This window comes from Rhinoraja longicauda, chromosome 26 (assembly GCF_053455715.1).
Source record: "Rhinoraja longicauda isolate Sanriku21f chromosome 26, sRhiLon1.1, whole genome shotgun sequence".
NCBI lineage: Eukaryota > Metazoa > Chordata > Chondrichthyes > Rajiformes > Arhynchobatidae > Rhinoraja > Rhinoraja longicauda.
Window position 1 is genome coordinate 31,031,516 of NC_135978.1, and position 24,800 is coordinate 31,056,315.

General features: G+C 51.6%; 1 protein-coding gene across 1 annotated transcript in view; it reads right to left on the minus strand.

Moving 5' to 3' along the window:
- The window catches only part of rflnb (refilin B), a 46,074-nt gene extending 25,613 nt beyond the window's left edge, over positions 1-20,461 (minus strand). The window contains exon 1 of the mRNA XM_078422284.1: positions 20,023-20,461. Within this exon, the coding sequence (XP_078278410.1) occupies positions 20,023-20,238 (216 nt within the window). The 5' untranslated portion in view covers positions 20,239-20,461. The remainder of the gene's footprint in view (positions 1-20,022) is intronic.
- Between the last annotated feature and the right edge of the window lie 4,339 nt (positions 20,462-24,800).

A 24,800-nucleotide genomic window follows, 5' to 3' on the forward strand; every position in this document is an offset into this window, starting at 1 on the left:
CAGGTAGATAGGGTGGTCAAAAGGGCCTTCAACAGTCAGAGTATCGAGCATAGAAGTTGGCCGGTCATGTTGCAGTTGTATAAGATGTTGGTGAGGCCGCGTTTGGAGTAGTGTGTTCAGCTTTGGTCACCATGTCATGGGAGAGATGTTGTCAAGATGGAAAAAGGGTTCAGAGATTTACGAGGATGTTGCCAGGATTCGAAGACCTGAGCTAGAGGGAGAGGTTGGGGCAGGCTGGGACTCTATTCCTTGGTGCGCATGAGGATGAGAGGAATAGGTCAGGTAGACGCACAAAGTTTCTTGCCCAGAATATGGGAAATCGAGAACCAAAGGTTTGTAAGCGGGGAAGGATTTAATAGGAACCCAAGTGGTAACGTTTATTTTTACACAAGGGTGGTTGGTGTACGGAACAAGCTGCCAGAGGAGGTAGTTGAGGCAGATACTATCACAATATTTAAGAAACATTTGCACAGGTACATGGATGAGATAGATATAGATGGATATTGGCCAAATGCACGCAGGTGGGACTACTGTAGATGGGGCATGCAGGTCGGTGTGGGCAAGTTGGGCCGAAGGGCCCGTTGTCTAACTCTATGGCTGATTTTCTTTTCCTGCACTGACCACAAAAATATACTCATCTCAGTCTGAAGGTTTACAGTGACTAAGTCTTGGATTAGAGGGAGATACTCAAACTTCACACACTGGAAATCTGGAATAGTGTCAGAAAATGCTGGAAAAAAAAGTCAGGCTAGGCAGCATCGATGGAAAGAGAAAGTTGCCATGAACTGTTTCTCTTTCCATAGATGCTGCCTGGCCCAGGCTATTCCAACATTTTATGGTGTTCTTCCAAAGATATCGTGGCGATTTTTCTGCTCTCTAGTTACATCTGTTTTGCCCATTGTAATCTAGTTCAGCAGCTCTCCAATGACTCTTACCAACGTCTACAGATGCACCATAGAAAGCATCTTTATCGGGATGCATCACAGTTTGACAATAAATCCTCACAAGATTGCAAGAGATGGCAGAGAGAGGGTTGTGGATGTAGCCCAGTCCATCACACAAATCAACCTCTCTCCCCCCACCCCACTCCAATAGGGTTGCCAACTTCCTCACTCCCAAATACGGGACAAGGCGACGTCACTGCCCCACACGCCCCACATGATCTCACCCAGCCAGCGGCCACGTGCTCCCGCTCCACCAATGGCGGCCGCCCGGGCCGGGAGGCGAGTTGCTATGCAACCTCCGCCCTGAGCTCCTGACCTAAACTGTCCGGAGCTAAAATGTCGGAAACCTGGAGTGTCGGGACCTACAGTGTCCGGGCCTACGGCGCCCCCCCCCCGGGCCTACAGCGCCCCCCCGGGCCTAATACGGGACAAGGGCGGTCCCGAACGGGGCAAACCAATTTAGCCCAAAATACGGTATGTCCCGGCTAATACGGGACAGAAGGCAATCCTACACCCCACCCCTCCCATCCACTTGACTATCTCTACTTCACACTTCCACACTTCAGGCCGGCACAGTGGCGCAGCAGTAGAGTTACTGCCTTACAGCTCCAGAGACCTGGGTTCGATCCTGACCACGGGTGCTGTCTGTATGGAGTTTGTAGGTTCTCCCCATGACCTGCGTGGGTTTTCTCCGGGTGCTCTGGTTTCCTCCCACACTCCAAAGACATGCAGGTTTGTAGGTTAACTGTCTTCTGTCCCTGGTGTACAGGATAGTGCTAGTGTACAGGGTGGTCACTGGTCGGCACGGACTAGATGGGCCGAAGGGCTCGTTTCCACGCTGTAACTCTAGAGTTTAAAGTAAAGTCTAAAGAGTGATCACAGCACATTGGTGGCAAAGCAGGATAACCTCTTGTCATCACCAAACACTGGCAATTTCCTTCCTTTTATCCTTTGACCAACGATCAACATTAATTAGATGAAATCTAATCTTCTGGAGCATTTCAACACACTGACTCTTCTCGTTTGAATGCCGGATGAAAAAAAGAACATCCAGAGCGGCACGGTGGCGCAGCGGTAGAGTTGCTGCCTTACAGCGAATGCAGCGCCGGAGACCCGGGTTCCATCACAACTACGGGCGTCGTCTGTACGGAGTTTGTACGTTCTCCCCGTGACCTGCGTGGGTTTTCTTCGAGATCTTCGGTTTCCTCCCACACTCCAAAGACGTACAGGTTTGTAGGTTAATTGGCTTGGTAAATGTAAAAATTGTCCCTAGTGGGTATAGGATGGTGTTAATGTGCGGGGATCGCTGGGCGGCGCGGACCCGGTGGGACGAAAGGGCCTGTTTCCGCACTAAACTAAACTACCGGGGGGGGGGCTGCCGAGAACAGAGAGGGCAGTGTAAGAAAATAACTGCAGATGCTGGTACAAATCAAAAGCATTTATTCACAAAATGCTGGAGTAACTCAGCAGGTCAGGCAGCATCTCTGGAGAGAAGTAATGGGTGACTTTTCAGGTCGAGACCCTTCCTCAGACTGATGTCAGAGGAGAGGGAGATACATAGATAAGGAAGGGTAAGGTGTGAAAACAGGACAAAGGGAATGCAGCTCAAGGAAAATGTAGACGAGATCATTGTTAGCTGGGAGAAGTTAACAATAAAGCAAAGCAACAGAGATAAAATAAAGTTGCGCCCTTTATGTGGTGACTCTTTGCATACCTTGGCTATGCAAAACAAAGAATCTCACCGTGACTTGCCACAGGTATTAATGAATTAGTGAGACTCGGATGCCAGGAGTCCTTCCCAGCTTTTACAGAGAATTTCAAAACACCTCAGGAATCCTGAGCATCTGTGAGGCCCATTTGCAGCCTTCAAGCAGGAAGATTGGGGATTGCTTCCAATAATCAAAGCCAAACTCCAGGGACTGCCCCGCTGTGGCAGTGGGCCCAGTCAGTACCTTGAGTCATTGCATTAGTCACAGAGTCATACAGTGTGGCAACAGGCCCTTTAGCCCAACTTGTCCAAGCCGACCAACATGTCCCATCTACACTAGTCGACACAAAATACTGGAGTAACTCAGCGGGTCAGGCAGCATCTCAGGAGAGAAGGAATGGGTGACATTTCGGGTCGAGACCCTTCTTCAGACTGATGTCAGGGAAGGGGGCGGGATGCTTAGTCTAAACTCTAGACTTTCTAAGGGTTAATACTTTCAATCAAGGCTGGCGATTCAAAACTCCCTGCCTCCATAAATACCTGGGTGTGTGCATTCCATTCTGTAGGGCGTGTTCGACCGACACAAGTCTGCATCATCACCGATCAACAGATAATTACTGCTGAGTTTCATGTCTGATCCAATTTCATTGCCAAGACTTTCCGCATAGCATAGATAGAGTGGATGCGGAGAGGATGTTTCCACTGGTGGGAGAGTCCAGGACCAGAGGTCATAGCCTCATAATTAAAGGGCGCTCTTTTAGAAAGGAGGTGAGGAGGAACTTCTTTAGTCAGAGGGTAGTTAATCTGCAGAGCTCATTGCCACAGAGGGCTGGGGGGGTCAAGTCAGTGGCAGAGATGGACAAATTCTCGATTAAAACGGGTATGGGGAGAAGGCAGGAAAATGGGATTAGGAGGCAGGGATCAGCCATGATTGAATGGCGGAGTGGACTTGATGGGCCGAATGGCCTAATTCTGCTCCTATAACTTGTGTGAACTTGTGAGAACATGGGATGACGTTGTGCCAATTGGCAGGGTAGGGCAGAAGGACCAAATCTTCCCTGCCCTTTAGAAGGATGGGAGGGGACCTCATTGAAACTCACTGGACCGTGGAAGGCCAGGATAGAGCGGATGTGGTTGTGGAGAGGATGTTTCCACTGGTGGGAGGGTCTCGGACCAGAGGGCACAGCCTCAGAATATGAAGACGTACCTTTAGGAAGGAGACGAGGAGGAATTTCTTTAGTCAGAGGGTGGTGAATCTGTGGAAATGATTGCCACAGACGGCTGTGGAGGCCAAGTCTTGGGGCATTTTAAAAGTGGTGATGGACATATTCTTGATTAGTTTAGTTTAGAGATACAGCGCAGAAACAGGCTCTTCAACCCACTGAGTCCACGCTTACCAGCGATCCCCATCCCACACACCAGGGACAGTTTTTTAACAAAGCCAATTAGCCGACAAACCTGCACGTCTTTGGAGTGTGGGAGAAAACCGGAGCACCCGGAGAAAACCCACGCAGGTCACGGGAAAAACGTACTAACTCCGTACAGACAGCACCCGTAGTCAGGATCGAACCCGGGTCTCTGGTCTGTGAGGCAGTGACTCCACTGCTGTGCCACCGTGCCGCCCTTAGTAAGGGTGTCAAATACTACAGGCAGAAGGCAGGAGAATGGGGGTGAGAGGGAAAGATAGATCGGCCATGTTTGAAGGGTGGAGTAGACTCGATATGCCAAATGGCCTCATTCTGCCCCTACGACTTACGAACACATTTCCGGATGAGATTAGCAAATGTTATCTTTCGCAACAGGGAGTGTTGCTTCACTTAACAAGATGAGCAAGATTTGAAATTGCACAAAGTAATATTGGCTCATGAACCGTGTGGTGGTGAAAACAGAACAGGGAGGAGTAGCAATACAGCTGCCAGTGAAGACAAGGCCAGTGGTAGCATCACACCCTTAACACGGTGGCGCAGCGGTAGAGTTAGTGCCTCACAGCACCAGAGACCCGGGTTCCATCCTGACCACGGGTGCTGTCTGTACGGAGTTTGTACGTTCTCCCCGTGACCTGCATGGGTTTTCTCCGAGATCTTTGGTTTCCGCCCACACTCCAAAGACTTACAGGTTTGTAGGATGAATGTAAATTGTCCCTAGTGTGTGTAGGGTAGTGTTTGCAGGGATCGCAGGTTGGTGCGGACTCGGTGGGACGAAAGACCCATTTTCGCGCTGTGTCTCCAAACTAAACGAAAGCCCTTCACTGTCGGAAAGAAAACTGCAGATGTTGATTTAAATCGAAGGTAGACACAAAATGCTGGAGTAACTCAACGGGTCAGGCAGCATCTCTGGAGAGAAGGAATGGGTGACGTTTTGGGTCGAGACCCTTGGGTCAATAGACAATAGGTGCAGGAGTCGGCCATTCGGCCCTCTGAGCCAGCACCATCATTCAATGTGATCATGGCTGATCATTCTCAATCAGTACCCCGTTCCTGCCTTCTCCGCATACTCCCTGACTCTGCTATCCTTAAGTGCTCTATCTTGAATGCATGCAGAGAATTGGCCTCCATTGCCTTCTGAGGCAGAGAATTCCAGAGATTTACAACTCTCTGACTGAAAAAGTTTTTCCTCATCTCCGTTCTAAATAGCCTACCTCTTATTCTTAAATTGTGGTCCCTGGTTCTGGACTCCCCCAACATTGGGAACATGTTTCCTGCCTCTAACATGTCCAACCCCTTTATAATCTTATATGTCTCAATAAGATCCCCTCTCATCCTTCTAAATTTCAGTGTATACAAACATAGTCGCTCCAGTCTTTCAACATATGACAGTCCCGCCATTCCGGGAATTAACCTAGTAAACCTACGCTGTACGCCCTCAATAGCAAGAATGTCCTTCCTCAAATTTGGAGACCAAAACTGAACACAGTACTCCAGGTGCGGTCTCACTAGGGCCCTGTACAACTGCAGAAGGACCTCTTTGCTCCTAACCTCAACTTCTCTTGTTATGAAGGCCAACATTCCATTGGCTTTCTTCACTGCCTGCTGTACCTGCATGCTTCCTTTCAGTGACTGATGCAATAGGACACCCAGATCTCGTTGTACGTCCCCTTTTCCTAACTTGACACCATTCAGATAATACTCTGGCTTCCTATTCTTACCAACAAAGTGGATCACCTCACACTTATCCACATTAAACTGCATCTGCCATGCATCCGCCCACTCACACAACCTGTCCAAGTCACCCTGCAACCTCATAGCATCTTCTTCACAGTTCACACTACCACCCAGCTTTGTATCATCTGCAAATTTGCTAATGGTACTTTTAATCCTTTCATCCAGGTCATTAATGTATATTGTAAATAGCTGCGGTCCCAGCACCGAGCCTTGCGATACCCCACTAGTTACTGCCTGCCATTCTGAAAGGGACCCATTTATCCCCACTCTTTGCTTTCTGTCAGTCAACCAATTTTCTATCCATGTCAGTACCCTACCTCCAATACCATGTGCTCTAATTTTGCCCACTAATCTCCTATGTGTGACCTTGATGAAGGCTTTCTGAAAGTCGAGATACACCACATCCACCAGCTCTCCCATGTCAATTTTCCTAGTTACATCCTCGACCTGAAACGTCACCCATTCCTTCTCTCCAGAGATGCTGCCTGACCCGCTGAGTTACTCCAGCATTTTTTGTAAGCCCCTTCACTTCTGGCAACAACAGTGCTGGGGGAGCAGCTTCACCAAGAGTACACCCCGACCACCGCGAAGGGCAATTGGGTCAGGGTCAGAACCGTTCAGCACGGAACTCCATGGATGCTGCCTAACCTGCCGGGTTACTCCAGCATTTTATCGGGATGCATCACAGCACGGTTTGGGAACAGCTCCATCCAAGATCGCAAGAAATAGTAGAGAATTGTGGACGCAGCCCAGACCATCACACAAACCAACCTCCCTTCCAACGATTCCATCTACACCTCACGCTGCCTCGGCAAGGCCAGCAGCATCATCAAGGACCAGTTTCACCCCGGCCACTCCCTCTTCTCCCCTCTCCCATCAGGCAAGAGGTACAGAAGTGTGAAAACGCACACCTCCAGATTCAGGGACAGTTTCTTCCCAGCTGTTATCAGGCTTCTGAACCATCCTACCAACATCCAGAGAGCGGTCCTGAACTCCCATCAACCTCATTGGAGACCTTCGAACTATCTTTCAATCGGACTTTACTGGACTATCTTGCACTAAATGTTATTCCCTTTATCCTGTAATCTGTACACTGTGAACAACATGATTGTAATCATTTTAGTCTATCAGCTGATGTGATAGTACGCAACAAAAACAAATTTCACCATTTTACATGCGACAATAACAAACAAATTAATCAGTGTGTTCTAGGCAAGATCCCAGCACCTGCATGTCCTGGTTTCTTCTATACTATACGGTAAGGAAACAGGCCCTTCAGCCCACATCGTCCATGCTGACCAAGTTCAACGATGCTCTATTTGTCACGTTTGCAACTGCAGAGTGAAATTCTTTTTGCATATATTACACGTGCAGGCACGGCCATCTTTGGCGCCATTATTCATAGCCCGGTCGGCCCACGCGCTCGATGTACTGGAGCAGTTCCCGCGAACCAACGTCCCTCTCCTCTCCTGGCCCGGCCATCTTTGTGCCCCGGGGCGGCCGACCTTGAAGGCGCTGGGAGCATTACCCCGGCTCACCCTCCTATCCGCCATTGACCCTCGTGTCCCAGCATATTGGGCTAGTCCCATTTGATCCATATCCCAAAATGTCGCCCGGATTAGGGGATATCAGCTCCCGGGAGAGGTTATCTCAAGGTCATAAAGAATAGGAGTAAAATTAGGCCATTTGGCCCATCAAGTCTACTCCGCCATTCAATCACTTACAGGTTTGAAGGGTCGTTGGCTTCGGTAAAGTTGTAAATTGTCCCTAGTGTGGGTGGGATGGTGGCTAGGGGATCGCTGGTCGGCACGGACACAGTGGGCCGAAGGGCCTCTTTACGCGCTGTATCTCCAAAACTATAAAAGGCTTTCAGATAGGCACATGGATTTGCAGGGAACGGAGGGATATGGATTATGTGCAGGTGGGTCAGGAATAGGAGCAGAATTAGGCCATTTGGCCCATCATCTACACCACCATTTAATCATGGCTGATCTATCTCTCCCGCCTAACCCCATTCTCCTGCTTTTCCCCATAACCTCTGACACCCACACTAATCAAGAATCTATCTATTTCTGCCTTAAAATATCCACTGACTTGGCCGCCACAACCTTCTGTGGCAAAGAATCCCACAGATTCACCAGCCTCTGACCAAAGAAATCCGTCCTCGTCTCCTTCCAAAAGGAACGTCCTTTAATTCTGAGGCTGTGCCCTCTGGTCCTAGACTCTTCCACTAGTGGAAACATCCTCACCACATCCGCTCTATCCAGGCCGCTCACTGTTCTGGAAGATACTCCCCTGTGCCGCTGAGTCAGTGAGCAATGGAGGTGGGTAAACACCAACATGCGTCAGGGAGGGGCCGGGGGGGGGGGGGGGGGTGGGGGGGCGAGATGGAACGGTAAAGATTTTGCCCTCTACAAGGAAAAATAAATAAAAGTAAAAATAGACTAGGCTTCAGCCCAGCATCCTGCACATGGCCAACGCTCTCCAAGTGATACACAACACTGGGATCACGAGGGAGGTCAGGACTAACTGGCACGGATACTGCAAACATCAACTAGCCTCACAGCACCAGAACATCAACCACCGACCGACCGCCAGCCACCCCCACCCCAGCCATCCCCAACCCCCCCCCCAGCCATCCCCAACCCCACCCCCCCAGCCATCCCCAACCCCATCCCCCCAGCCATCCCCAACCCTCCCCCCCAAACAGCCATCCCCACCCTCTCCAGTCATCCCCACCCCACCGGCCATCCCCACCCCCCTCCCATCCAACCCCCCCCGTCACGGACACTACAAACGTCAACAAGCCTCACCGCACCAGAACATCAACCACCGACCGACCACCATCCTCACCCCACTCAACCCCCCCCCCAGCCATCCCCACCCCCCTAGCCATCCCCACCCCCCCCCCAGCCATCCCCACCCCCCCTACAGCCATCCCCACCCCCCCCTACAGCCATCCCCATCCCAACTACGGGTGCTGTCTGTGCGGAGTTTGTACGTTCTCCCCGTGACCTGCGTGGGTTTTCTCCGAGATCATCGGTTTCCTCCCACACTCTGAAGCCGTGCAGGTATGTAGGTTAATTGGCTTGGTAAATGTAAAACATTGTCCCTAGTGGGTGTAGGATGGTGTTAATGCGCGGGGATCGCTGGTCGGCGCGGACACGGTGGGCCGAAGGGCCTGTTTCCGCACTGTATCTCTAAACTAAACTCATTCCTTATGACCCACCGATAGAAGAGACTGGAGACAGCAAAGACAAAGAGATCATCCCGTGCACTAGCACTGGGCGGCACGGTAGCGCAGCGGTAGAGTTGCTGCCTTACAGCGAATACAGCGCCGGAGACTCAGGTTCGATCCTGACTACGGGCGCCGTCTGTACGGAGTTTGTACGTTCTCCCCGTGACCTGCGTGGGTTTTCGCCGAGATCTTCAGTTTCCTCCCACACTCCAAAGACGTACAGGTTTGTAGGTTAATTGGCTGGGTAAATGTAAAAAATTGTCCCTAGTGTGTGTAGGATAGTGTTAGTGCGCGGGGATCGCTGGTCGGTGCAGACCCGATGGGCTGAAGGGCCTGTTTTTGCACTGTATCTCTAAATCTAAAAAAAAAAAATCTATCCTGCACATAAGGGACAGATTTACAATTGTTACCCGAGCCAGTTAACCTACAAACCAGTACATCTTTGGAGTGGAGGAGGAAACTGGAACGCCTGAAGAAAACCCACGTGGTCCCGGGGAGAATGAACCATCTCTGCACAGACAGCAGATAGACACAAAATGCTGGAGTAACTCAGCGGGTCAGGCAGCATCTCTGGAGAGAAGGAATGGGTGACGTTTCGGGACGGGGTCCCACCCCCTCCCCTGACATCAGTCTGAAGAAGGGTCTCGACCCGAAACGCCACCCACTCCTTCTCTCCAGAGATGCTGCCTGACCCGCTGAGTTCCTCCAGCATTTTGTGTCTATCTTCAGTATAAACCAGCATCTGCAGTTCCTTTCCGTGCAGACAGCACCTGGGATCAGGATGGAACCCGGGTCTCTGACGCTGTGAGGAAGCAAATCTACCGCTGCACCGCCATGATTGATTGGCGGAGTAGACTTAATGGGCCAGATGACCCAATTCTGCTTCTGTCACTTATGAACTTGGAAATGTTGAAGGGCCACTGGGAAGCAGCTCCCGGGTCTTCCAAATAGCTTTGCGGGATCTAACACACCTAAGCAAGCGTGGACGAGCTTGGGTTAACGTCCCGTCCAAATCATTCGTGCTCTGGACCTGCGGCAGTCCATCAGCACAGCACATGTACTCCATGTCTGGGTGAGAGGGAACATTGTGGCTCCAACAAGACTACCCCTCCTCTCCCACACAGGAGACCAGGCCTGCAAGTTGCAGAAAATTGTGGACGTAGCCCAGACCGTCACACAGACCAACCTTCCTTCCATCGACTCCATCTACACCTCGCGCTGCCTCGGCAAGGCCAGCAGCATCATTAAGTATGAGCCGCACCCCGGCCACTCCCTCTTCTCCCCTCTCCCATCAGGCAAAAGGTACAGAAGTGTGAAAACCCACACCTCCAGATTCAGGGACAGTTTCTTCCCAGCTGTTATCAGGCAACTGAACCATCCTACCACAGTTGAGCTACTATCTACATCTTTGGTACGGGACCGCCCTTGTCCCGTATTAGGCCCACGGGCCGCTGTAGGCTAACGGAGTGTGTTCGCCTAACGGAGGTTGCGTAGCGACCCACCTCCCGGCCCGGGCGGCCGCCATTGGTGGAGCGGGAGTACGCGGCCGCTGGCTGGGTGAGGTCACATGGGGCGCGGGGCAGTGACGTCACCTTGTCCCGTATTTGGGAGTGAGGAGGTTGGCACCCCTAGGGTACGCGTGACAATAAAGTATCATTGGTCCATTGAATATCGAAGCATTGGCCAAGCAAGCACATCAACGCCTCGACTTCCTCAGAAGGCTTGGGAAGTTCTGCACGTCCACAACTACTCTCTCCAACCTCCACAGATGGACGAAGCAAGCAAACTATCGGGATGCGGGGGTCTGCTGGGAGACACCCTGGCACCCCCTCTCTTTGTCATTGTCCTTGTTTATGCAATGAGGCAGGGGCTTAGGGAACACGAGGACCCCGGCTTCACAGTCACCCCAAGGCGTTCGAGAAGAATCCGATCAGTCGACTTGTCCGACCTCGACTTCACTGATGACATCGTCCTGCGGTCAGACCAAATCGGGGAGGCACAGGAGCTGCTCGGCAGGGTGAAGACGCAGTGCGAGAAAGTGGGCCTCCTCCTCAATGCCAAGAAGATGGAGTACATGGCGTTCAATGGTGGTGACCATGAGCCTCTTAGGACCAGTGGTGGTGCATCTCTCAATAATGTGGAGGACTTCAAGTATCTGGGAGCGAGGATGCAGGGCTGGGAGAATGACAACAAGGTCCGGAAAGTGCTCGCGTGGAAAGCCCTCGATAACATGAGGAACATCTGGACGTCTCGGATGTCTAAGGGTCTCAAAGTGAGATTCTTCCATGCAACTGTGCGGGGGCGAGGCATGGACTCTCACTCGAGCACTGTCCAAGTCTCTCGATGGCGTCTACGCCCGAATGCTCAGAAAAGTTCAAAATGTCAGTTGGAGGGAGCACACCACCAGTGCCCAGCTCTACGGGGAGATCCCACCTCTGACCGAGAAGATCAGGTGGAGAAGGACGAGGCTCGCTGGTCATTGCCACCTCCACCCAGAAACACCAGCAAACAAGGTTGTGCTGTGGGAACCCACCCATGGAAGATGGAACCCGGGACCACCAAACAAGACCATGCTGACGACATTGATGGAAGACGCATACGTAGAAGCAAGAGAGGAGCTGGCCAGCTGTGTGGAGGACAGAGATGTGTGGGGCGTCCATCACCGTGCCCGTCGCAAACCTGCGCCACTAATGTTTTTAACAATTTTAATTTTTTTAATTAATTAATTAATCACAGCACGGTTTGGGAACAGCTTCATCCAAGACCGCAAGAAATTGCAGAGCGTTGTGAATGCAGCCCAGAACATCACACAAAACCAACCTCCCTTCCATCAACTCCATTTACACTTCACGCTGCCTCAGCAAGGACCAGTCCCCACGCTCCCATCAGCCACAACGTGTGGAAACGCACACCTTCAGATTCAGGGACAGTTTCTTCCCAGCTGTTATCAGGCAACTGAACCATCCTACCGCCAACTAGAGAGCGGTCCAAGACCTTCCATTTAACCTCATTGGAGACCTTTGGGCTATCTTTAATCGGACTTTACCGTGCATTAAATGTTATTCCCTTTATCATGTATCTGTGCACTGTGGATGACTATTCTAATCGTGTATAGTCTTTCCACTGACTTAATAGCACTCAGTAAAAGCTTTCGATTGTACCTCTCAGTACACGTGACAATAAACTAAACCAAACAACCTTGGCATTAACTGCACTTTTCTACACAACTCAACCAACAGTCCATATAGATTTTATTGCATTTCTAGTTTAACTACAGTTGCACCGTAGAATGTATACTGTCGGGTTGCACCACAGCTCGGTCTGGGAATAGCTCTGCCCAAGACCACACTAATTGCAGAGAGTTGTAGATGTGGCCCAGTCCATCGCACAGACCAGACTCCCCACCACTGACCATCTACACTTCACACTGCTGTGGAGAAGCAGCCGACACAATCAAAGACTCGTCCCACCCCGGTGATTCCATCTTCTCCCCGCTCCCGTCAGGCAGAAGGTACAGAAGCTTGAAAGCGCGCACCACCAGACTCAGGGACAGCTTCTTCCCCTTTGTTATCAGGCTTCTAGAACGGGCCTTCCATAAGCTAGGGCATTGTCCCATTCACCTCTACCCCATAGACAATAGACAATAGGTGCAGGAGTAGGCCATTCGGCCCTTCGAGCCAGCACCGCCATTCACTGTGAACATGGCTGATCATCCACAATCAGTACCCCGTTCCTGCCTTCTCCCCATACCCCCCATGCACATTGGACTCTGTCTCTGGAACTACAATGAACTACATTCTGCACTCTGTATCTTCCCCTTTGCTCCACTTGTTGTACTAAATTCGCCTTTTAGTTTAGTTTAGAGATTCAGCGTGGAAACAGGCCCTTCGGCCCACCAAGTGCACACAGACCAGCGATACCATACACTAGCACTATCCTACACACTGAACAATTTGCAATCTTTACCAAAGCCATTTAAACTACAAACCCATACTTCTTTGGAGTGTGGGAGGAAACTGGGGCTCCCGGAGAAAACCCACGTGGTCACTACATGTATCGCCATTCATTGATGCCCAAGTTTTAGTTTCGTTTAGAGACACAGCCTCTGGTCCTAGACTCTCCCACCAGTGGAAGCATCCTTTCCACATCCAGTGGCTTGGTACAAGTGTAAATTATCTCTAATGTGTGAAGGATAGTGTTAGATAGACACAAAATGCTGGGGTAACACAGCGGGTCAGGCTGCATCTCAGGAGAGAAGGAATGGGTGATGTTTCGGGTCGAGACCCTTCTTCAGCCTCGACCCAAAACGTCACCCATTCCTTCTCTCCCGAGATGCTGCCTGACCCGCTGAGTTACTCCAGCATTTTGTGTCTACCTTCAATTTGAACCAGCATCTGCAGTTACTTTCCCAGGATAGTGTTGGTGTGCGGGGATCGCTGGTCATGCGGACTCGGTGAGCCAAGGGGCTAGTCTCCGCTCTGTATCTCTCGACTAAATCAAAACCTAGGCATCAATGAGAGGACGTCAGGTGCAGCGAGAATGACCACTAGGGTTGCCAACTTCCTCACTCCCAAATACGGGACAAAGGGTGATGTCACCCGCCCCACGTGACATCACCCAGCCAGCGGCCACGTGCTCCCGCTCCACCAATGGGGCGCGGGGACGGTGACATCACACTTTGTCCCTTATTTGGGAGTGAGGAAGTTGGCAACCCTACCAATACTTGACAAGGGACACAAACTAATTGAGCCCAGAATACAGGATGTCCCGGCTAATACGGGACAGTTGGCAACCCTAGTGACCACACACCACAGAACCCATGGGCACAGCTCCTGGCACGAGAAAGGACCCATCGCCCGTTCTGTATTTTGCCCAGGAGATGGGAGCGTGTGCCAAGGACTGCTAAGGGAACAAACTGTCCCGAGCAGAAAAACATTGAGGCTTTTCAGAGAAGGGTCAAACAAAATCCAACACCAAGAAGCAGAAGGATGTGACGTCAAGCGACACAAGACAGCAAAAGGGATCAGGGTTTCAGGGCCATCTTAAAGTGGAAGCGAGAGGGGCCAGGTATTTTTCATCAGAAGAGAGCTCCAAACCCCACTCACAAAGCACAACCCATGATGGTCTAAACTTAAGGTGGACACAACTTGCTGGAGTAACTCAGCGGGTCAGGCAGCGTCTCTGGAGAAAAGGATCAGGCCCGAGCCCGGGTCTCTGGTGCTGTGAGGCAGCAACTCTACCGCTGGCTGTAGGTCACGTGGGGCGGGTGATGCCACCCTTTGTCCCGTATTTGGGAGTGAGGAAGTTGGCAACCCTAGTGGTCAATCTCACTGCACCTGACGTCCTTCATTGATGCCTAGGTTTTGATTTAGTCGAGAGATACAGAGCGGAGACTAGCCCCTTGGCTCACCGAGTCCGCATGACCCGCGATCCCAGCACACCAACACTATCCTAGGAAAACAACTGCAGATGCTGGGTCAAATTGAAGGTAGGTAGGGCAAAGTGTGATGGGCGATTTATTTTTTGTGATCGAAATGTCATATATAAGAGGGCACAGCTTTAAGTGGAGAGGGGCAAAGTTCAACCTTAACTTACTGAATAGTGAAAGGCTTGGGTACAGTGGATGTGGGGAGGATGTTTCCACTAGTGGGAGAGTCTAGGACTAGAGGTCACAGCCTCAGAATTTAGGAAGGAGATGGGGAGGAATTTCTTTAGTCAGAGGATGGTGAATCTGTGGAATTCTTTGCCACAAAAGGCTGTGGAGGCCAAGTCAGTGGATATTTTCGTGGCAGGGCTAGATTCTTGATTAGTACGGGTGTCTGGGGTTGTGGGGAGAAGGCAGGGGAATGGGGTTAGGAGGGAGAGATAGATCAGCCATGCATGAATGGCAGAGTAGCTGATGGGCCAAATGGTCTAATTCTGCTCCCAACACTCATGACCTAAAGGAGATGTCCCAGACAAACTTTATCTCTCCCTTCAGTGGGTTAGTTAGTGCCTGTAATGCACTGGCGGGGATGGTGGTGGAGGCAGATATGATGGGCACCTGAATATGCAGGGAATGGAAGGATATGGATTATGTGCAGGCGGATATGCAAGTCCATCGCAGGTACTGACCTCCCCACCATCGAAGGGATCTACAGGAGTCGCTGCCTCAAACAGGCAGCCAGCATCGCCAGAGACCCACACCACCCTGGCCACGCTCTCATTCCATTCCTGCCATCGGGAAGAAGGTTCAGGAGCCTGAAAGCCGTGATCTCCAGGTTCAGGAACAGCTTCTTCCCAACAACCATCAAGCACTTGAACATCACACAATGCTAACTAAACTATGAAGAATGGACTGACTTGGTCGCACTCAGGACTTTCTTGCAAACTGGTTCCAAGCTGCAGCACAGGACGCCACAGGAGATCCTTCTTCCCTGTGGCTATCACACTGTACAACTCCTCCCCCTTCTGTCGTGGGGTAGACTGACTACCCTTCCCCCCTCCCCAGTCTTTGCATACCCCCAATCCCTTCCACTCGTCACTATAATTTCATGCATCCCTCCTGGGATAAATACTGTACAGTTCTATCGTATCGTATCGGAGATGCTGCCTGACCCACCGAGTTCCTCCAGCACTTTGCACTTTGATTCAGATTCCAGCATCTGCAGCTCCTTGTGCCTCTGTCTTTACTTCCTCCCTGTATCCCGAGCCAGTGACACCTGACCCTGCATCCACACGATCTCCCACCCTCCCTGGGCTCTGTTAAGCCCCACAGTGCTTTACATTTCAACCTTTTATTGGACCACGAGACAGAGGGGCAGAATTAGGCCTTGCAGCCCATTGAACTGATGGCTGATGTGTCAGGGCGGCACGGTGGTGCAGCGGTAGAGTGGTACAGTGAATGCAGCGCCGGAGACCCGGGTTCGATCCCGACTACGGGTGCTGTCTGTACGGAGTTTGTACATTCTACCCGTGACCTGCGTGGGTTTTCCCCGAGATCTTCGGTTTCCTCCCACACTCCAAAGACGTGCAGGTTTGTAGGTTAAATGGCTTGGTAAATGTAGAAATTGTCCCTAGTGGGTGTAGGATAGTGTTAATGTGCGGGGATCGCTGGGCGGTGCGGACCCGGTGGGCCGAAGGGCCTGTTTCCGCTCCATATCTCCAAACGAAAGTAAATCTATCTTTTCCTCTCAACCCCACCCTCCTGCCATCACTCAGTGACATTTGACACCCTTACTAATTAGGAACCTACTGATAGCAACTTAGTCATCTCACTGCACCTAGGTATATGTGACAATAAAATATCATTGAGTTGAACCTTTATCAACTTCCACTTTTAAAAAAATGCCCATTTACCTGGCCTCCACTGCCATCTGTGAATGAATTCCACAGATTCACCCCTGCTGTGCTTTAAGAAATCCCTCCTCATCTCCAATCTAAAAATTACATCCTTTTATTCTTGAGGCTGTGCCCTCTGATCCTCGACTCCCCCACTCTTTCCTTTCATTTGAGCGAATAGACGCCAAACCAGTGGGGCAAACGTTCAATACGGGGCTGGTTGGGAAGCAAACCTCAGACAGACACACAATGCTGGAGTAACTCAGCGGGTCAGGCATCATCTCTGGAGAGAAGGAATGGCTGACGTTTCAGGTCGAGACCCTTCTTCAGTTGGGCTTGCAGCAGCACAACAGAGTATGTAAACATAGTACCACGCAAACCATATACTAAACGAGAAAAATTTCAGTGTGTGTATGTATGTATATATGTGTGGCGGCTCCCGAGGGTCGGGCCATACCACTCACGACCCCTCGGCACGGGAATGGGTCGAGCCAAGGAGGCGGACTTCGGCCGGGAGTATAAAGGTCAAGGACCGCATGACTCTCATCCCCTTTTTGGAGTTCCAGAGATACAGTAAACACGCTTTCGTTAACCTTGCCTACTTGTCGTTATTTTGGCCTACTTGGCCCACTACATTGGTGACCCCGAATGGTCCATTATAGAAAAATGGACAAGACATGGGGCTCAGCCTTCGCCTCGCTGTCCGAGGGCGCTACACCGGCTATCGAGGCAATTTCTGTAGCCCTCCCTACCTTTTGGACCCACCGACCCCACGTCTGGTTCCAGCAAGCTGAGGTATATTTCCAGCTCAAATCCATCCGGTCGGATGATACACGGTTTTTCTACCTGGTTGGAGCCCTGGACCAGGACACGGTCCAGCGGGTAACCGAGTTCCTCGCCGACCTACCGACCCAAGGTAAATACAAGGCGCTTAAAGATCTATTGCTGGAAACTTACCGGCTCCCGAGAATGGAGCGGGCTAAAAGAATCCTCCAAATGCCTCCCCTGGGCGACCGGCGCCCATCCGCGCTGCTTAGTGACATGCTCGCGTTGCTGGACGGTCACAAACCTTGCCTCCTTTTCGACTATGTATTTCTCCACTTACTGCCGTCCGACATTCGCATGCAGCTCAGTGAAGGGCCTTTTGATGATCTCCAGGCCCTCGGCAGGCGTGCAGACGCCCTTTGGGCGGCGCGCAGTGATGACGTTCCAGAGATACAGTAAACACGCTTTCGTTAACCTTGCCTACTTGTCGTTATTTTGGCCTACTTGGCCCACTACATATGTATGTACGTATAGATGAAATGAAGAGAAGGGATGTTGTTTCTTGCGATGGTCTAGGCTGCGTCCACAGTCCAGAGATATATGTATATATGTATATGTATATGGATAACTGGACTGTGGATGTAGCCCAGACCATCACAAGAAACAACCTCCCTTCCATTGACTCCATCTACACCTCACGCCGCCTCGGCAAGGCCAGCAGCATCATCAAGGACCAGTCTCACCCCGGTCACTCCCTCTTCTCCCCTCTCCCATCAGGCAAAAGGTACAGAAGTGTAAAATCGCACACCACCAGAATCAGGGACAGTTTCTTCCCGGCTGTTATCAGGCAATTGAATTATCCCACCACAACCAGAGAGCAGTGCTGAACTACTATCCACCTCTTCGGTGACCCTCGGACTATCCTTGATTGGACTTTGCTGGCTTTACCTTGCACTAAACGTTATTCCCATATCATGTGTCTATATGATACGGATGGCTCGATTGTAATCATGTACTGTCTTTCTGATGACTTGTTTGCACACAACAAAAGCTTTTCACTGTACCTCAGTACACATGACAATAAACTAAACATATATATATATATATACACACACGTGCGCGCACACACACGTGCGCGCACACACACGTGCACGCACACACGTGCACACACACACACGTGCACACACACACACGTGCACACACACACACGTGCACACACACACACGTGCACACACATACATGTACACACACACACATGTACACACACATGTACACACACAGGAGGTGGAGGGTGTGACCAATAAAGGGGGGGGGGGGTGAAACTGAAAGCAAGTTCCACCCAACGTCGGGGCATTCACTACATGCCCCATCTCTCCAGCGTCAACATTGTTGGTGGCCGATTAACACACACAGTGATTGATCGCACCACCGCGTTCAAGGTTCCTCCAAACCACTAGGTCTGAAGAAGGGTCCCGAGCCGAAACGCCACCTATCCATGCTCTCTCCACAGATGCTGCCCGACCCGCTGAGTTACTCCAGCACTCTGTGAAACGCCACCTATCCATACTCTCTCCACAGATGCTGCCCGACCCGCTGAGTTAGTTGCTCCAGTACGCTGTGTCTCTCTATGTTTGGCAAGTCCTCCCCAGCATCGCCTGTTGGTCTCCACCCTTGCCCGCCCGGTCACCCAGTCCACACTGTGAGACCATTCAATAAATACTCACTCCGCGGCCAACACACACCGCCGGGGATTGAAGAATGCAAACAGCTTTCAACCACATGCATTCACAAACTGATAGAAGTCCAGTGGGAAACAAAAGCGGACAAGACCCCACCGTGAGCGTCCAACATCCTCAAAACAAACTTCAAAGAAAGACACAAAGTGCTGGAGTAACTCAGTCTCAGCATCTCTGGACAGAAGGACCAGGGATCGATGTGGGTCTCGATGTTGCCTGTCCCACAGAGTTACTCCAGCATTCTGTTTCTACCTTCGCGGTCCCTTCCAACACAATATCTCTGCTTCTCGTAAACGGTATAAACCAGCATCTGCAGTTCCTTGTTCCTGCCTTTAACTGACTCCTGCCACACCGAACGAAGGGAATTCAAACACAAAACATTTCCCACACCGGCCTCCAGAAACCCAGCTGCTTAAAATGCAAACGCGTTTTTAAAAAAACGAAACAAGAATAATTACGACAGTCCATCCCATCCACCGATGGAGTAACATTTGGAGAAAGGGTTTAGTTGGAGGCTGCCTCAGTATTGACTTACGCCAGCATTTTGTCTAGCTGCAATATTATACTCTCTCACACTCTCCCCCCCCCCCCTTCCCCATCTCTCACTCACTCCCCCTCTCTTCTCTCTCCCCCTCTCTCCCCACTTTTTTCTCTCTCTCCCTCTCCCCACTTTCTGTCTCTCCTTCCCTCTCTCTCCCCCCAGTTTCTCTCCCTCCCCACTTTCTCTCTCTCTCCCCACTTTCTCTCCCCCCCACTTTCCCTCTCCCCCACTCTCCCTCTCCCCACTTTCTCTCTCCCCCCACTCTCTCTCCTTCCCTCTCTCTCCCCACTTTCTCTCTCCCCCTCTCTCTCCCCCTCTCCCCACTCTCTCTCCCCACTCTCTCTCCCCCTCCCCATTTTCTCTCCCCCCTTTCTCTCTCTCTCTGCCCCTTTCCCTCCCTTTCTCTCTCTCTCTCTATCCCCCCTTTCTCTCTCCCTCTCCCTCTCCCCTTCTCTCTCTCTCTCTCTCTGTCTGTGTTGTAACTGCCCCGTTCGTGTGTGTGTTGCGCGGCCAGTCGCGCTGGTACCGCGGTGGGTCGGTCGGTGGGACGGGCGGTGGGTCGCTGGGTGGGGCGGTGGGTCGCTGGGGCGGGCGAGTACACACACGCACCGAGTTTCGCTGCTGCCTTGTGATGGGGAAGCCGTGGTCGTCGTGTTCAGGGAGCCGTCCGTCTGCCGAGCTGCCCGGCGAGGGTAGCCAGAGGCTGGGCGTGGGGCTGGGGCTAGGAGGCAGCCCTGAGTCGGGACTGTCTAAGACCCGCTCTCCCAGCCGCTTGGCCTCCACTAGCGGGCCGGTCACCTCCTGCAGGTTTAAGCTGCCAACCATCGCCTCTCTCTCTCTCTCTCTCTCTCTCTCTCTCTCTCACACACACAGGGAGTGCGTGTCCAGGAACAGCTCCCGTACAGACAGATGCACCGAGCCTCAACACAGGAAAATAACAAATAAATCCAGTAGTGACTGCAACCAAACGTAGACCCTTTTGCAACCAGCCCGTGTGTCAAACTGTGAGCTCTCAGTGCGAGCGACACATTCCAGCCAAGCCCGCACTCAAGGAGCTCATTGTTCAAGAGAGGCGCTTGGTTTTTAGTAACAGCGGCCGGGACCGCCCGCTTGTCCCGCCCGCCTGCGCTATTGGCCGGGCCAGGGGGGCAGGGGCAGGGAGGGAGGGGAAGGGGGAGGCTGGTTAGAGTAAAGCACAGCTCAGTCCACCCGCCGTGGGCCTTGCAAACACTACCCCCTTGAACACTGGCCTCAGAAGTAAAGCAGTATAAGAAGATAACTGCAGATCCTGGTACAAATCGAAGGTATTTATTTCACAAAATGCTGGAGTGATTCAGCGGGTCAGGCAGCATCTCAGGAGAGAAGGAATGGGCGACGGTTCGGGTCGAGGCCCTTTAAAGGACGTTCCTTTAGGAAGGAGATGAGGAGGAATCTCTTTAGTCAGAGGGTGGTGAATCTGTGGGATTCTTGGCCACTGTGGAGACCACAAGTCAGTGGGTATTTGTAAGGCAGGGATAGATAGATAGATAGATTCTTCATTAGTTCAGGTGTCAGGGGTTATGGGGAGAAGGCAGGAGAATGGGGTTGGGAGGGAGAGATAGATAGATAGACAATAGGTGCAGGAGGAGGCCATTCAGCCCTTCGAGCCAGCACCACCATTCAATGTGATCATGGCTGATCATTCTCAATCAGTACCCCGTTCCTGCCTTCTCCCCATACCCCCTGACTCTGCTATCCTTAAGAGCTCTATCGAGCTCTCTCTTGAATGCATTCAGTCATAATTGAATGGCAGGTAGACTTGATGGGCCAAATGGCCTAATTCTGCTCCTATCACTTATGAACTTGGGCGCCGTGGTAGAGTTGCTGCCTTACAGCTTTTATGGTGACCCGGGTTCAATCCTGACCACGGGCCCTGTCTGTACGCAGTTTGTACGTTCTCCCTGCGACCGCGTGGGTTTTCTCCGGGTGCTCCAGTTCTTCCACACTCCAAACACGTGCAGGGTAATTGGCTTCGGTAAGAATTGTAAATTGTCCCTAGGGTGCAGGATAGTGCTAGTGTACGGGGTGGTCGGCACAGACTCAGTGGGCCGAAGGGCCTGTTTCCAAGCTGTATCTCTAACTAAACTTTTAAAAAAATCCAAAATTTATTCAGAATAAAAAATGCACAGAAAACTAAAACTGTGCAAAAGCCCTTCACACATTCTCTGTACATCCAACAGTGTTTAATTGGTGGTGTTCCCCAATCTGTGAACAAACATCCTTGGCGCTCCTGTGGCCTCCTGGGGTGATATCCCTTCCCCTTATTTGAGGGGTGTCCCCACCAGTCTCTGCCCCCCAATGTCCAACAGCGGAAAGATCCTAGACTGTAAAAAAACAAAGTTTTAATCTACTTTTTTTTAAAATCAGAAACGTGGGTGTGTGTGTGTGTGGAGACAGGAGATTATTTATCAACTGGGCTAGGTGTGGGTGGGATCTGTGCTATTGCCAAGGCAAGGAGGGGCGTGAGATGGGTTGCAGATGTGTATGTGAGAGAGAGAGGGAGAAGGAGGGAGAGAGAGAGAGAGATCTGTATTCCCATCAGTTTGGAGAGAGGAGATTAGAAGTGAATGCTGAGCCGACAGACGGGATGGGCTTGGAATCTGGGCACATCATTCATTCATGATGCACTGCACGTTTCAAAAAAGAATAAACTACCACACTGGAAAAGCAAAAAGTAAACGTCTTCTATTTATAGAACCTAGATGGTATCTCGCTTTGGAGTCAACTCATAGAACAGAACAGCACAGGGACAGGTCCTTCGGCCCACTGTGTGTGTGCTGAACATGATGCCGAGACCAACTCTTATCAGTAGAGCTGCTGCCTGACTGTGGCGGAGACCCGGGTTCCATCCTGACTACGGGCGCCGTCTGTACGGAGTTTGTCCGTTCTCCCCGTGACCGCGTGGGTTTTCCTCAGGCGCTCCGGTTTCCTTTCACGGTTTCCAAAGACGCGCAGGTTTGTAGGTTAATTGGCTACAATTAATTGGTTAATTCTAGGTAAAAATTGTAAAATGTCCCTGGTGTGTGTAGGGTAGTGCTAGTGTAGGATCGCTGGTCGGCGTGGACTCGATGGGCCGAGGGGCCTGTTTCCACGCTGTCAGTCTAAAGTCTAAAATGTAAAGAGCCCGACTTGATCAGTGATGCGCGGCAATCAGTGAACCTGGGGACAGACGTTGTTAACAATGGTGCCCATGGAATCCCATTACCCCCTCAATACTGTCACCAGTCGGCTACTCATAGAAAATAGGTGCAGGAGTCGGCCGCTCGGCCCTTCGAGCCAGCACCGCCATTCAATATGGTTTAGATTTTTAGATACAGCGCGGAAACAGGCCCTTCGGCCCACCTAGTCCGCGTCGCCCAGCGATCCCCGTACATTAACACTATCCTACACACACTAGGGACAATTTTTACATTTTGCCCAGTCAATTAACCTACATACCTGCAGTGTGGGAGGAAACCGAAGATCTCGGGGAAAACCCACGGGGAGAACGTACAAACTCCGTACAGACAGGTCCCGTAGTCGGGATCGAACCCGGGTCTCCGACGCTGCATTCGCTGTAAGGCAGCAACTCTATCGTGCCGTGGTCATGGCTGATCATCCAGCATCTGTGCCCCGTTCCTGCTTTCTCCCCATATCCCTTGATCCCTAAGAAATAAGAGGCACTCTTTCCATCAGTAGTAGTTTCGAACCATTTAAACAAACACAGCACAACGCTCTATTTACATGGAGGACCTTACACACATTCAGTGAAACCTCCACATAGTTTATATTAGGTTTATTTTCGGAGATACAGCGCGGAAACAGGCCCTTCGGCCCACCGAGTCCGCACCGACCGGCGATCCCCGCACACTAACACTATCCTACACACACTGGAGACAACTTACACATACACCAAGCCAATTAACCTGCACACCTGGACGTCTTTGGAGTGTGGGAGGAGACCGAAGATCTCCGGAGGAAACCCACGCGGGTCACGGGGAGAACGTACAAACTCCGTACAGACAGCGCCCGTGGTCGGGATGGAACCCGGGTCTCCGGCGCTGTGAGGCGGCGACTCTATCCCCGAAGCTGCTGGGTTGAAGAGACCTCCCACAGTCTCCTCTCCAACATGTCCCCCCTGGCCAGTCTCCAAGCCCAGACCTGTCGGCGAACTCGGTAAATAATCGTGGGTGGTTTTACACTGCGAGGTTTTGTATTCCCAGTTGGTCCGAGACGGCAAACACAAGATTAAGATGTTGCAGTGTATGATTCAAAGACTTCAGAACGTCTCTTCAAACTCGCCTGGTTTAGTTTAGAGACACAGAGGGTCGAGAGGTCCAGACTCTACACGCGTGATGGTGCCTTACGCAGACTTCATCCTTTACACTTGGCCAGACCAATGGACACGTTTAAGGCGGGGATGGCCTGATTATTGATCAGTGCCGGTGCCCAGAAGGCATGGGACAAGGGAGGGAGAGAGAGAGAGAGTGCATCATCTGTGATCAGGTGGCTCATTCTCAGACAATTGCTGGCTGAGTTTGAAGAACAAAGGGCGCGTTCTCAGTTTGGTTTGGTTTAGAGATACGGCCCTTCGGCCCGCCGAGTCCGGGCCCGCTGAGTCCGCGCCCACCAGCGATCCCCGCTCACTCTGGTTCTATGTTATCACTTTCTCACCAACTAGGAGTAATCCACAGACGCCGATTAATCTCAAAACCTGTCCGTCCGTCTCTGGAGCGACGGAGGAAACCGGAGTACCCGCCCGCGGTCACAGAGAGAGCGGGCAAACTCCACACAGACAGCACCTGCGGTCAGGATCGGACCCGGGTCTCTGGTGTTGTGATGTGGCGGCTCGACCCGCTGTTGATCCGATCTTTACCTTATTCAGCAAAATTGGGGACTTCATGGAATTAATAGAACAGGAAACGGCCCTTCGGCCCACAATGTCCGTGCCGAACATGATGTCAAGACCAACTCTCATCTGCCTGCACATGATCCATATCCCTCAATTCCCTGCCTATCCAAAAGCCTCTTCAATGGCATTGGCGTATCTACCTCCACCACCGCCACCCCCGGCGGCCCGTTCCAGGTAAGGGTTGCCAACCTCCTCACTCCCAAATACGGGACAAGGTGACCTCACCCAGCCAGCGGCCACCTGCTCCCGCTCCACTGTGCTATACAAATAAATTGACTTGACTTGACTTGACTTGACCAAAGGCGACTGCCCTGGCCGGGAGGCGAACACACTCCGTTGGCCCACAGCGGCCCCAGGGCCGAATACAGGACAAGGGCGGTCCAGTACGGGACAAACCAATTTAACCCAAAGTACGGGATGTCCCTGATAATACGGGACAGTTGGCAACCCTAGTTCC